General features: G+C 38.5%; 1 protein-coding gene across 3 annotated transcripts in view; it reads left to right on the top strand.

Moving 5' to 3' along the window:
* LOC150094613 (diacylglycerol kinase theta-like) overlaps positions 1 to 14,917 on the top strand; it is a 570,433-nt gene that overhangs the window by 456,325 nt on the left and 99,191 nt on the right. For all 3 annotated transcript variants that reach the window (XM_090411566.1, XM_090411564.1, XM_090411565.1), the window contains one exon: positions 12,981 to 13,136. In XM_090411566.1, the coding sequence (XP_090267692.1) occupies positions 12,981 to 13,136 (156 nt within the window). The remainder of the gene's footprint in view (positions 1 to 12,980; positions 13,137 to 14,917) is intronic.

Below are 14,917 nucleotides of genomic sequence, written 5' to 3'. Positions count from 1 at the left end.
ACAAAGATGGGATGCAGAATTTATGCTTGGTGATTATATATTGTTGGAGGTGGAAGAAATAAGAGATCTGGGGGTGATAGTGGATAAGGATCTGAAATTTATGGGACACATAGCCAAAATTGTGAAGACAACACAAAGGCTTCTAGGAATGATGTGGTGGACACTGACATGTAGAAGTAGGGAGATTCTTGTTCCGTTGTTAAGGCTTTGATTAGGCCACACATGGACTATTGTGCCCAGATTTGGTCACCTGGTTTTCAGAAGGATGAAGAGATGTTGGAAATGGTCCAAAGGCGATTGACTAAGGTAGTTACTGAAATCTGGAATGTCGAGTATGAGGAAAGATTGAAAAGATGTAATTTGCAGAGTCTGGTGGAGAGGAGGAAGAGGGGAGATATGGTAGAGACCTACAAGTTGGTAAGGGGTTGTTATAGATCAGTGCCAGAGAAGTTCTACAGATAATACTGGGAGATCAGGGGAAAACCAGAGGTCATCCCTGGAAACTGTATAAAGAGGGTGTGAGTAGGGGAGTGAGAGGCAGGTTTTTTCATGAAGAGTTGTAAATGATTAGAATGCGTTGCCTGAGGGTTTGGTGTCTGCAAGGAGTTTGAATGTGTTCAAGGCATGGTATGATGAGCTGTGTGTGTGTGATAAAAGGACCTCCCAAATGAGTCTTTGGCTCCACAAGGTCTTGAGTTAATAATAATAAAGCTGTAGCTTCAAATTATAGGCCGGTCTGTATATCTGGAGTTGTGGTGAAGGTCCTGGAGAGATTGGGGATAAGTAGGATACAGAAATAGGTTGATAACAGTAGTATTTTCTGTGGTTATCAGCATGGGTTTGTTAAGGGAAGATCATGTTTCACTAAGTACTTACGTACTATAACAAGGTGACAAATACCTTGGACAGAGGAGATGCATATACAGTGATGTACTTGGATTTTGCAAAGGCTTTTGATAGATTGCCACATGACAAACTCTTAAATAAATTGAAACATATGGGATTAGATAACAGACTTCTGTGTTGGATCAGTGACTGGCTGTCAGATAGGTATCAGAAAGTTGTATATGGGGGTGCAGTATCTTGAAAGAGAAAAGTCACAAGTTGTGTGCCGCAGGGGTCAGTTTTGGGGCCATTGTTGTTTAATTTGTATGTTAATGATATTTGGTCGGGTTTAACTAATGATATCCAGCTGTTTGCGGATGATGCAAAACTGGGGAGAGCAATGCACAATCAGGCTGATTGTTAATGCCTTACAAGCGGACTTGAATAGATTGCATGAATGGACAGGTAAATGGAACTATCAGTTCACTGTTGCCAAGTGTAAGGTTTTGAGAATTGGTAAGCAATGATGGGATGCAAAGTATACACTTGTTGGGGAAACTTGAACAGAAGTAGAGGAGATGAGAGTCCAGGAGTGATGGTGGACAAGGACCTGAAATTCAGGGGTCAGACTGCACAAGTTGTGAAGTCATCACATCAGTGGCAGTTCGTACATAAGCCCTGCGACACTGCAGCACCCCTAAGGAAAAAATGAAAAAATTAAATTTTGTTTGTGTTTATAAATAATAACAATGCTTACAATATTATATAAATGCTATACAACATGTTAAAGGTTACAGCTTATGTTTTGACAGATTGAATTGGAATTCATGACTTATTTTTCACGGTATTAACAACACCACAAACACTTTTATCAACAAAGATGTTTAATTGTTGATAAAAGTGTTTGTGGTGTTGTTAATACCGTGAAAAATAAGTCACGAATAACCATCAACACCTAAGCTTATCTGTTAGTTAGAATAATTGGAATTGTTCGATTAGCACTTTAGTTTATGAAACAAATGCACTCTGATCTAATGCATTGTCAGAATTGTCAATTTAGGCCAATTGCAGCTAGCTTCACCGATATTCATCTGCGCTTCTCATTGCACGTTACAAGTGATTCCGACACTACTCGTTTGGGCAGTGTATCGTATGCTTGCACGTGTTATTTCTGTGAGATACGAAACTTTTATTATTGGTGCGTGTTCGTGATGAGGGTGAACTATTTTCTGTAAATATTATTTTATTTTGTTAAAATAACATATAATTATTTATTTATTATAGATACAAGGCTGAATTATGACAAGTATCACTGTTGAAAATATGAAAAGAATTATATTTTTTCAATTATCGCTACGTTGAGAATTATCGCGCCAATTGCAGCTAGACTCGCCGATATTTGTTTGCGCTTCTCATTGCATGTTACAAGTAATTCCGACACTGCTCATTTGGGCAATGTATCATATGCTTGCACGCATTATTTCTGTTAGTTATGAAACTTTTGTTATTGGTGTTTGTTCATGGTGAGGGTGAAATATTTTTAATAAAGTAATTTTTTTAATATGTAAATTTATTTATTAATAAATTGGTTACTGTTAGGAAAAAAAAATAATTTTTTATTATTTATTTATTTATTTATTTTTTGTATATGCAGCTCCCCCACTTAAAATTTTCACCGGCCGCCACTGCATCACATCGAATAATGGCAATGCTGCAAAGAACCCTGACATGCAGAAATAGAGAGGTTATAATTCCATTGTATAAGGCCTTGATCAGCCCTCATATAGATTATTGTGCACAGATTTGGTCACCAGGTTTTCATGGTAACGAGGATACGTTGGAAAGGGTATAGAGAAGATTCACTAAGGTAGTCAGTGGTCTTTGGAATGTGGAATATGAGACAGATTGAGAGAATGTAAGTTGCAGAGCCTCGTGAATAGGAGGAAGAGGAGGGGAGGATATTATTGAGACATATAAGCTGGTCAGGGATTGTTATCAGGTAGACATGGAAGAGATTTTTCATAGAATGGGAGAGGGGAGTAGAACAAGAGGCCATTGCTAGAAACTGTATAAGGAGGGTGTGAGCAAAGAAGTGAGAAGCAGGTTCTTTGCATGGAGGGTGGTTGGTGAGTGGAATGCATTGCCTGAGTGTGTTGTGGATGTGGACACATTGAATCAGTTTAAGACGCGGTTGGATGAGCATTGTATGCAATAGTGAGTACTTCCCACGATGAGTCTCCGACTCCATGGAGGTCAAATGTTGATAATAATAATAATGTTTTGGAATGGAAGTTCACTACAATGGCATATTTTTTAATCTCTGCCTCCATATGTTTTGGACTGACATGGTAAGTAATGAAACTGCAAAGTTTGCGCATTTTTGGTGGTGGGCACATTAATATTGAGTTACTAACTGTGAATCTCTTCTAGTTTTCTTTTCTAGTGCATTGATTTTACATGAGAAAGGCTTATGAAGCATAATAAGCCACTGCTCTAGACTGCCTGTGTGCTTTCTGAGATTTAGAAACTTTAATGGAAAGGGAGGCACAAGGGACAAAAGAATGGCTGCCTGAGGTTGACAGGAGTTTTACTGCTGATTTGTCAATCTTTTCTCAAATAGTGTCCATTGACTGGCAGCAAAAATCACACTAAAGATTTTTTTTTTTTTTTGACTGTAAGATCCAGCTTGCAGCTACAGCATTTCTGAACTTCAGCTGGCTTGTCAGAGTCAGCTTTGTTGCTGCCGTCTTTACTTTGGGCTGCAAGCATATCTATATGTATAGTGCACAAACGCTTGCTTGGCCAATGTTAGAGTAGAAAAAATCTTTTTTGTTAGAAAGTTCACAGTACTTACAGTTGTCTTGATATCTTCAATTCCTTTACATCTACTGTTGCACTGATCTTTGGGACGTAAAATTGGGTAATTCACTTTAAATAGCAGTAAAATTAGAGAGCACAAAATTTAACCAACATTCATTTGGATCTTCCCCTAAGATATCCTCATTCCCTTAAAAACCAACTGACTAGATCCATATGGTGGTCTATGTGCAGCCAGATCAAGCCTTATACAAGGGAAACATGATCTGTGCTTCTATGTGTCAAAATCCTCCTCGATTGCCATAATTTGTTGTGATGTTCTAATAATTTTTAGCAGTGATTTCTAAACATGAAGTCTCTATCCACCACCATTCCCAGATCCCTCATCTCTTCCACCTCCTTCAAAATTTTCCCATTAATTTTATACTCTGCATCCAATCAAATTTCAAGATTTTGTAAGATTAAACTGATAGCTCCACATACACAGTCTATTCAGATTTTCCTGTAAGGCTACAATATCTGCTCTACTCCTTACAATACTTCCCAACTTTGCAAACAGCTGCATATCTCCAAGTATCATTAAATTACAAGTTTAACAATAATGGTCTCAGTGCAGACACCTATAGTATTGCTGGTGACCTTCCTCTTTTCTGATATCCCCTACATACACAACTTTCAGATACCTACTAACAGTAATTACCTATCCAACTTGCTAGTCTCTTATCTGATACCATCTTTTCCAATTTAGTCACTATGTTGTGGTGTGGAAATCTATCAAAGGCCTTTGAAAAATCCAAGTATATCACTGCATATTATTATTATTATGTGACATCTCCAAGGAGTCCAAAGATTGATCAAGGGAGGGCACCTAATCCACAACTCTCTGTCTTCACCACTCAATCCAACCAACTACAGTGAATCACAATTATTATCGTCATCTATACCAATGCCATCCACTGCCCACCACCACCACCCTAATATTTTCACAGACAATCACAAACATTCATGCCCACAGCTGGATTCGAACCCACAGCCTTTTGGCTGAAGAACTAATATGCTAACCGAGGGCCATAGCCAGATTAGCTTGTGCCCTGAGGCAAACAATTAAATAGAGCCCCTGATGGATTATAAGACAAAAATATAAGAAAATCTCCAATTGCTATTTTGTTTTTATTACAAGAGAAACATTAATGCAAAATGATTACATAATAATATTAATTAAATGTTTGCTCTATGGGAATATCGCACAATAAAACTGTTTATAAGCTCTTCTAAATTTAAATTATAAGCTATGTCCACCTCTATCGATATAGTTGCTAGACCAACCAATCTTTCTTATGTCATTGCTTTTTTGCAAATAAATTTAATCAGTTTAAGCTTGGAAAAACTTCTTTCTGCACTTGCTACGCTAACAGGAATTGTTAGTGCAGTGACGGCACCTACAACAATATGGCTGAACAAGCACCCTTATTAAGCTGCACCATGAGGCAGGCTGCCTCTGTGCTACACCCTGTCGATGATACTAATTACTCAGCCAACCAGGCCAGCATATGATCCCCCTTATTCAATGAATTTGTCACCATGTAAAATTAGTCGATTCTTTAAGCAGATTGCTAAAACATAACCTCTCTCTCAACAAAGAGAGAGAGGTTATGTTTTAACTCATGCTGACCATCTGTTATCAACCCAATTCTCAATCCTTGCTTTTATCACCCACCTCTTCAGCACCTTATGATATAAGTTACCGTGTTAAACACGTAATTTTAGCCACCATAGTGCAATTGGAAGAATAGCGGAACATTGCGCCCTTTGATTGGAAAAGACCTGGGTTCGATTCTCGTGATGAGGGGAATCCTTATATGGGCTTTTTCCATTGAAGGGGTCAGTTAGCTGATCTCATATGGTGGTAACAGGGTTTTTTCTCCCGGAAACTTGGGTTTCTCATCCTGTGTACAGACAAATCAGCCTTCAGAACACACACAATTTACTGACAGAACATACTAATGTTGGTGATGATGGGCAATAGATGGTGTTGATGATAGTAGTGTCGTAGTTGGAAAATTAAGTAGTAGTGAAGAGGATGAGATGTATTTAGCGAAGTACTGTGCCCTCCCATAATGAGTCCTTGGAGGTGTCACGTATAATAATATATATACATATATATGTGTGTGTGTGTAGAAAGTTTTTTACCTTGGATATAATATATATTAAAGATACCAAGCAATTTTATAAACTTGGTTTTAATCCTTTTTCCCAAGTAATCAAACAAACAGGTAAGTCAAGTTTGTGCCTGAAGTATTTTCAAGTCTGAGAAAACTCATGGTAAAGGTGGAGTAAGCTCTGATCACTTTCCTTAGTATCTCCCATAATGCAAAGCACTTCTCCTTGCGGACATGTATGATGCTATGCATTAAGGGAAGGGCCATTACCCAGACCAGTTTCAGCCTTTATTGAAGTCTCATCATTGGATCTCATCGTTCAAGACCGCCAGGTGGCATCGGTGAATAAGCTACTCCAAACTTGTGCTCCCCAGTTTACCATTATTGCGAGTGTTTTTTCATCAAAATTAACCATCAAACGGAAACCTTAACAGCGGGTGCTGAGCAGCGGAATACTCCAGTACAACCTGTAAGTACTTATAGTGTATTAAACCAGCTATCTTTACAATTCAAAATCAGCCACGTGTAAGCGCTCACAGTGCCTACCATATGCAGCAAAGATGGCAGCATCAAAAACCAACGGTGAACGAGCACCATGTGTCTCGCCAGCACAGTGCCGTCGATCGCCGCTGACAAAGCTATTACATGCCGCCAGCTGCAAAACTGGTGTCACAGACAGAAAAAAGAGCATATTCTGCAAGTTCTGTTGCCACTGGCTGCATGCTTCCTGTGCAAAAGCTATCATCGAACTTAACCAGCTGTTCTTCTGTTCGCTGTGCCTCCCTTCATGGAAAACAACTTCTGAACATTGGTAAATGTATCAAAAACATCGAACAGCACATCAGTGCTTTAATTACCTCCAAAATACATGCAGTCAAAGCTAAGCTAGAACAAATTGAAAACCAGCGCACCGCAAGCTCTACTTCGCCAGTGAAAGAACTTCACGATCTAATCGCATCAATGGTAAACGACTTGATGGAGGCCAAACACAAAAACTCAATGCCATCATTTTGAACTTCCTGACGGAAAATGGAAAATCATTACAAGAGGACATCAACAAACTAGCTGAAGAATGCAACATCGATCCTAAGAATATCGTAAGGTGCCATCGTTTCGGGCCTATAAATAAAAGGAAAGACGGAATGAACTTTCTGCGCCTAGTAAAAGTGACTTGCAACATGCCAACAAGCACATCAAAAATAATAACAGCAATCAACTACAAGTTCAAAGACACCTTTCCCCAATCGCGCATACATGCACAACCTGACTTACCATTTGCACAAAGGGAACAAAGACACCAGCTTCGAAGACAACCCGAAGAAAAATGTCAAAGTGGTGACAACAGTTGGACCATCGACTACAGACAAGATAAACTGGTGAAAAAACCAAGTCATGCCACTAGCAGCCACCATGGAGACCAGCATGCTGGCACTGCATAGGAAATGTGCAAGACATATGCGGTCCAACATATGACTCACAAAACCCTACACATCCATTTCACCAACATCTGTGGCCTAAACTCCATCCCGAATAGTGTCCACTACCACCTACAGTCTACCAAACCCCACCTACGCTTCCTGGCATTAACTCAAATCTCACCTCCCCACCAGCACCACTTTTCTCAACCTTCCGAACTACTCACTCTTTAACAACCTTCGTCCTAAGGGTGGTGTCTGCACATACATCCACTCTGCCATACCTTGCCAGAGAGCACCCAACCTAAAATCATCCAACTTTGACCTTCTTTGGTTGAAAATATCCCTTCCCCACTCAGTCCAATTCATCTGCTGTCTCTATTGCTCCCCCAACAAACCAACCACCCTGAGCTCTTTAATTTCCTCTCCCTAAAAATCGACTTTCTCCAATTCCACTTTCCCAACAGCAAAATCATCCTCCTAGGAGATTTTGATGTCCACAACACTAGCTGGCTTTCCTCCTCCAGTTATACAGATCTTGCAGGCAGAGACGCTGAAACATTTGCCATCACTAAGGACTTTCCACAACTTGTCCTGGTGCCAACCAGAATACCAGATAACCCAAATCACTCCCCAAACACCCTAGATCTCTTCCTCACCAATGACCCCTCCAAATACACAGTGAAAGTAGTGAGCCCCCTGGACAATTCTGAACACAACCTAGTGCTCATCTCCTCCCCCATGCAACAACGTTTACACAGCCACCCCATGCAAGAGTTGTTTGGGGTGGCTGTGTAGTATAACAGTGCCAAGTGGGACAGTCTCCGCAACTTCTATGCCACATTCCCATGGTTGGACTATTGCTTCCGGCCTTCCAACCCAAACATATGTCCCAAGCTTATTACCAAAGTAATCCTCACTGGCATGAATACATACATTCCACACAGCACTCTTAACTGCCATTCCCTAACGAAACCCTGGTTATCCAAAAGATGTCAAGGCTGTAGAGATGAAACACCAGACATACCACAACTGGCTGAAAGCAAGAACCTCATCCTCCTTCAAAGGTTACACCGAAGCCCATAATAGATGCAAAAAAAACAATCAATGCTTCCAAAACAGAGTTTGAAAGAGCAAAAAGCAGGAGGATACTAGCAGCCTGTCCAAATGGCAGCAGAGCCTTTTGGTCTCTCGCCAAAGCAGTTGGCCATAACTTCTGTCCAACACTATTCCCACCCCTATCATACCCAGATGGCTCTACTGCACCATCTTCCACAGAAAAAGCCAATCTTCTGGCTTCATATACCAAGGATTCCATTAATTCCCTGACATCTTGAAAGTATGCTCCAGGGAATTAACAGTGCCCTTGGTATATTAGTGAGCTTTATATTATTGTGCTCACTCATTATTAGACCTTCAACCATTCCAGACACCCAACATACAATGCCCCCTATATCCTTTTGCCAGGATGAGATCAGAAAAATACTGTCCAAATTAGACCCAAAAAGTCTCCTAGCCTGGATGTCATTCCTCCAATTGTTCTGAAAGTTTGTGCTCCAGAACTGACCCCTATCCTATGTCACCTATATATATTCTCTTACTCCACTGGAATCTATCCCACAAACTGGAAATTGGCCTATATTCAGTCCATTCCCAAGAAGGGTGACAAGTCACTGCCATCCAATTACTGCCCTATCTCTCTTACCTCGGTCCTGTCAAAAGTAATGGAAAAAATCATCAATTCCCAACTCCTACACTATCTTGAAGACACTCACCAAATAAATGACTGCCAGTATGGATTCCACCACTGCTGATTAACAGGAGATCTACTCACATATGTTGCCCATCTCTGGACAAATGCTATGGAGAGGTTTGGCGAATCTCAAGTGGTTGCACTAGATATCTCCAAAGCCTTTGACTGGGTCTGGCACAAAGGCCTACTGGGCAAACTACCATCATTCGGTCTGGCCCAGGGCTTTTGTAGTTGGATTGCCAGCTTTCTGTCTGGATGCACACTGTGTGTGATGGTGGACGGCTCCCTATCCTCTCACCACTCAATTCATGCTGGGATCCCACAAGGTTCTGTCCTCTCACCAACCCTCTTCCTGCTATATATCAATGACCTACTGCAGTTGACTACTCCAACCCAATACACAGTTTTGCAGATGACAGCACACTTCACTCCTCGCTTGCATTTGATAAGCCTTACCCTTCACAACTCACCTCAATCTACAGAACATCAACCACCACCACGCTCAACTCCGATCCCCAAGCCATCCTACAATGGGGTTCAGATAACCTCATAAATTTCAACACCAAAAAAACCCAGTTCTGTACTATTTCCCATAAAAAAGAACCATTTTTTCCCCAGTATCCTTTTTGACGATACCCAAATTTCCAGACAGCCTGAGATCTCGCTTCTTGGAATCACCCTCACATCAAACCTCTCCTGGCATAAACATATCACAACCGTTGTATCCTCAGCCTCAAAAAAACTAGGATTTCTCTTTCACTCAACACGTTACTTCACCCTCGAACAGCTACTAACATTATACAAATCACAAATCTGCCCAGCTATTGAATACTGCTCCCACATATGGGGTAGGGCCTTAAAAGCTCTCTCAAAATGCTCGACTTAATACAGAGGAAAGCAATTAGACTTATCAATGATCCATCCCTTACCAACTCTCTCCCCCCACTTTCACACAGATGTATGGTCTCTGCAATATGTTTATTCTACAAATATTTCCATGGGAAATGCTCATCCGAAATAACGTATAATTCCTCCGCTCAGTACAAACTCATTGGAACACGTGCAGCTGCTGCACAACATCCCTTCACAGTACACCTAGAAACAAACAGAACAAGTTTCTTTTCCTCTTTTCCATGTTTCCCAAGGAATACAATTTAAAGTCATTCAAATCAAATGTAAACAAATTCCTCCTTTCCCAACCCACTACCCATACACTGTACTAATGTACTATAGGTTGACCAACCAACCTCCTGTGTATGGGCCCAACATTAAAAAAAAAAAAAAATTATTATAAAAATTTTTTTTATTAATATTATTTTTTTATTAATAAAAATAATAATAAAAAAAACATGAGATGCCAAGGTTGAAGTAATGCAGAACTTATAAATTTTACCTATACAAGTTACCACAAAGTGCTTTGACCTTATTGAATAAAAATCTCACGATGAGAGAAAGATGTAGAAAGTTTTTTACCTTGGGTATACTATACGTTAAAGATACCAAGCAATTTTATAAACTTGGTTTTAATCTTTTTTTCCCAAGTAATCAAACAAACAGGTAAGTCAAGTTGCCTCCCTGAAAATACTTCAGGCACAAACTTGACTTACCTGTTTGCTTGCTTACTTGGGAGAAAGGATTAAAACCAAGTATATAAAATTGCTTGGTATCTTTAACATATATATATATATATATACAGAGGCTGACTTGTAATTAGTACCCAGTCCCTTGTAAAATGGAACAATTGTACCCTCTTTTCACTTCTTTGGGACTTGCCTTGTTGTACAACTCATGTTAAACATATATGCCAAGGATGCCATTAATTCCCTGACATCTTGAAAGTATGCTCCAGGGAATTGACAGTGCCCCTGGCATATTAGTGAGCTTATATATACCTTGTGCTCACTCATTATTAGACCTTCCTCCACCACAGCATGTACTCAAGTCCCTGTTGATGTTACATGAAGACTGATAAACTGCTTGTACTTGCCACATAATATTCACTCTTTATTCCATTTATTATTCACTTTTTTGTTTAACATGATCTAGCCATGTATTATTATTTCATTGTAGAATCTCTTTTTCCAGATTTGTATAACTCACGAGTCCTTTTGAACACAGTAAATGTGTCTGTAGACAGCTTCTAACATTGAGACTACATGTTTAAGATAAATAACAAGTTTAATAAAACTAAGTAAATATAATCCTTCAAGTTTAGTAAGTCATCAGACTCCTATGAAAAAACAGGCATTTATGAGATCATTGCTATTATGTCATTTGTTATGTAGGCCAGACGAGAAGACAGGGAAAGATCTGCATGTCTGAACTTGTAAGAATCATTAAAAAAAAAAAAAAAAAAAAAAAAAAAAAAAAAAAAAAAAAAAAGTCAGCATAAATCAGGTTTGGCATTTCATGCAATTACTACAGACCATCAAGTAGTTTGGCAACAAACAAAAATGCCTTATATTGATTATAATTGTTTTAACCCTGTGGAGGTCACAGTTGAAAAAACTGCAGCATAAGTCGCGTGTATCTGAGAGATACATTCTTTACTATTATGTGCTAAAATGCAATAAAACTTAGGAAAAAAACACTGCAAATATAATACATGATGGTTTATTTATTTTCAGTTATAATCTAGAAATTATTGAACAAAGAAACAAAGGAAAAAACTAAACCAATACTATACTGACATCAGAGGTCGCGGTATCTCTCAGATACAATTTACTATCAAATATCACTTTCACTTTCGGACGCGAGTAACATTTGCTGAATCTCTTCAACATCTGATGGATTATCCTGTTGATATATTTTTCCAGCCATTTTCAATGGCAAATAAAAAAAACAACTAAACCAATACTATACTATACTGACATCAAAGGTCACGGTATCTCTCAAATACAATTTACTATGAAATATCACAAATCTTTACATAACACGTGTTAAACCAAAGCATAGATGTTGGTCGATTGGTAGAGCCTCTGCTAATAATGACTCACGAAAAAAGTTAAGCAAGTTTGGTTTGAGTGTGTTAGTTGTTGGAAGGGGTTCGATGCTGTTGGCACACTCTCCCTCGATGAGTCTTTGGACTCCCTGGAGGTGTCTAATAATAATAATAAACAGTGTGGAATATCACTCGTAATATATGAATGCACAACTACTCATGACCTCCAAGCTATACACTGGATATGTGTAAGAATATTATTATTATTATTATTATCCAGGCCTCCATGGAGTCAAAAGACTCATCGTGGGAGGTCGTTTTTAGGAAATACAAAGTCTACCATACCATTCCTTGAACCCATTAACTATCCCCACTCCAGCCACTCTCTCAGGCAATGCATTCCAAGGTTCAACCACCCTTCATGCAAAGAAACCACTCCTCACCCTCTTGCACACAGCCTCCTTTTGTAACTTCTAGGGATGGCCTCTTGTCATCGCTCCCTCCCGCCATTCCACCAAGTAACTCTGCTTATATAAACAATTTGCATGTATTTGTCAGATCAGCTGCGACCTCCACAGGGTTAAAAGAAAGTTCAAGGAAGCCTTGCAAATGCTAAGGATCACCACACAATGTAGAAAAATTAAGGCTTAATCCTAAACCAAGTTTAGTCTGCTTTCATTAAATATCTAACTGCTATAGACCTAGGATATGACATATGCAATTCTACAGAATGCAATAGCAACAACAAGCATTGTTCCAACACATATATAGTAATTAATTTACTGTTTTTTATTCTGGTTACTTATTTATATGTACTAATTGTGTAGCGCTGATAACATCCAATATATGTAATTAATTGTTTCTAGTCTCTTTTTTGTACAACTTTTGCTTATAAGTCTGATGACTTATGAAACATGTAAGGTTATATTTATTTAGTTTTATTCAACTTGTTATTTATCTTAAACATGTGGTCTCAACACTGGAAGCAGTGTACAGAACTCCTAAACCACAGAAACATTCATATTCATAACAGTGAATGTGTGCTTAATTTTTTTTAATTTATTTAATAGACTTCATAATAAGGGAGTCTATGTAAAGATGGGACTCAGGAAGATGGTTAGTAGGAAGACATGGAAAGATCTTCATAAAGAAATTCGTGTTGAAGTTGATGGAAAAGTTATTGAACTACCTCCAGTTGAAGGTATCATTATCCTTAACATATTAAGGCAAGTAATTTTTTTTGAAAATTTTCTTTTATTAAATTAAATTTCTTTTATTAAACTCTGCTGGAACTTTATTGGTTGGAGAGCAGATGTGTCTGCTTTGATGAACAGATGACATAATAGAAAATAATCACCTAATTCTTCTAATTAAACTAACTAGTTTAATTAGAAGAATAATCATCACGTATATGGAGGCATAGGCTATTAAAGTGATTGATATAGTGAAGAAGAAATTGAAAGAGTTAGTAATACAAAATCTGAGAGATTTCTTTAATTGATTAGTATAAGAATGGATGAATAGGAAAAAAATATTTATTATTGTTATCTGAGACCTCCATGGAGTCAAGGACTCATCGAGGGAGGCTATAAATCACCCAAAGTAGCTGTCATACTTTCCCTAAAATTCAGTCACACTAGATGCACTTATCACCCCCTAAGGGCAAGCTATTCCACTAACTCACTACTCTCCGGAAGAAAAACCTAGCTCTTACCCTTTTGTTGACTGTGAACAAACTTAAAGTCCATGGATGTCATTGTGTTCTCTCCTCACCTTCCATATAACAAAAAAATTTCATCAGATGATATCCTATAACACCCATTCAAAAGTTTATAGACCTCTATCATATCACCCCTCTTTCTCCTGTTAACCAGAATCTGCAATCCACATACTTGCAATCTGGCCTCATAATCTAAATCTCATAATCCAGATATAATCTTTGTAATTCTTCTTTGTGGAACCCGGGAGACAAATCTGCACACAATAATCCAGGTGTGGTGTTATCAAGGCCTTATGAAGAGGCAAAATGACTTCCTTGTCCTTACATTTCAAAGTTCACTTCAACATCATAATTATCCTCTGAGCTATATTTGAAACTTTTGCTATGTGACCTTTGAATTTCAAATTCCTATCCACCAATATGCCAAGATCCCTTGCCTCCTCAGTTTCTTGTAGCATAACCATGCTAATATAATATGTCGCTGGCGAATCACATCAAATTGCATAACTTTACACTTACTGACATTAAACTGATAGCCATTTTTGTTTGCCCAAATTTCCAGTCAATTCAAAATCATTTTGTAAGTGCTAAATATCAGTAGCATTCCTTATTGCCTTGCATCATCATCAAACAATTGCACATCTGGTGTTACACCCTGCTAAAGTCATTAATGAATCCTGAGGTATACCACTGGTCATCTTAAAACTGGCAGATTCACACCCACTGTATACTTTTTGATATCTGTCTGTCAACCATCCCCTGATCCAAAAGAGTCATCATCATCAAATTCCTGCCATGTACCCTCAAGGGGTATACAGGATATGATAGTACTACATGAAAAATTTACATCATTACTAACTTTCTACCTACAATTTTCCTCCAAATCAGTCTGTTACTTGTCAAGACTCCAACATTATCAGATCTTATATTTCTATTGTCTAAGGCACTTTGTACCATATAAATCCACCTATATGTTGGTTTTCCTCTGGGTCATTTTCCTGCCAACCTGGTAGATAACGCTTGTTTTACTAATCTTTCTTCGACCATTCTGTTTAAGTGACCATACCACCTGAGATTAGCTCTGCTAACACATTCCTGGATGCTGACAGTGTCAAGTTCTTTCCTAATATCCTCATTTTTAACATGATATTGCCATTGATGCCATCTGTTCATGCCTATAATCTTTCTCAGCACTCTCATATCTGTGGTCTCTAGTCTTTAGTCAAGTGTTTTACTTCTGACCCAGCTCTCAGATCCATAAGTTAAAACTGGTTTGAACACTGTCTT

Source organism: Typopeltis vanoorti, chromosome 21, assembly GCF_054136105.1.
Source record: "Typopeltis vanoorti isolate ZY-2024b chromosome 21, IOZ_Tvanoo_1.0, whole genome shotgun sequence".
In the NCBI taxonomy this organism is placed as follows: Eukaryota; Metazoa; Arthropoda; class Arachnida; order Uropygi; family Thelyphonidae; genus Typopeltis; species Typopeltis vanoorti.
The sequence above is the reverse complement of the archived record's forward strand: the minus strand, read 5'-3'. Positions and strand labels throughout refer to the sequence as shown.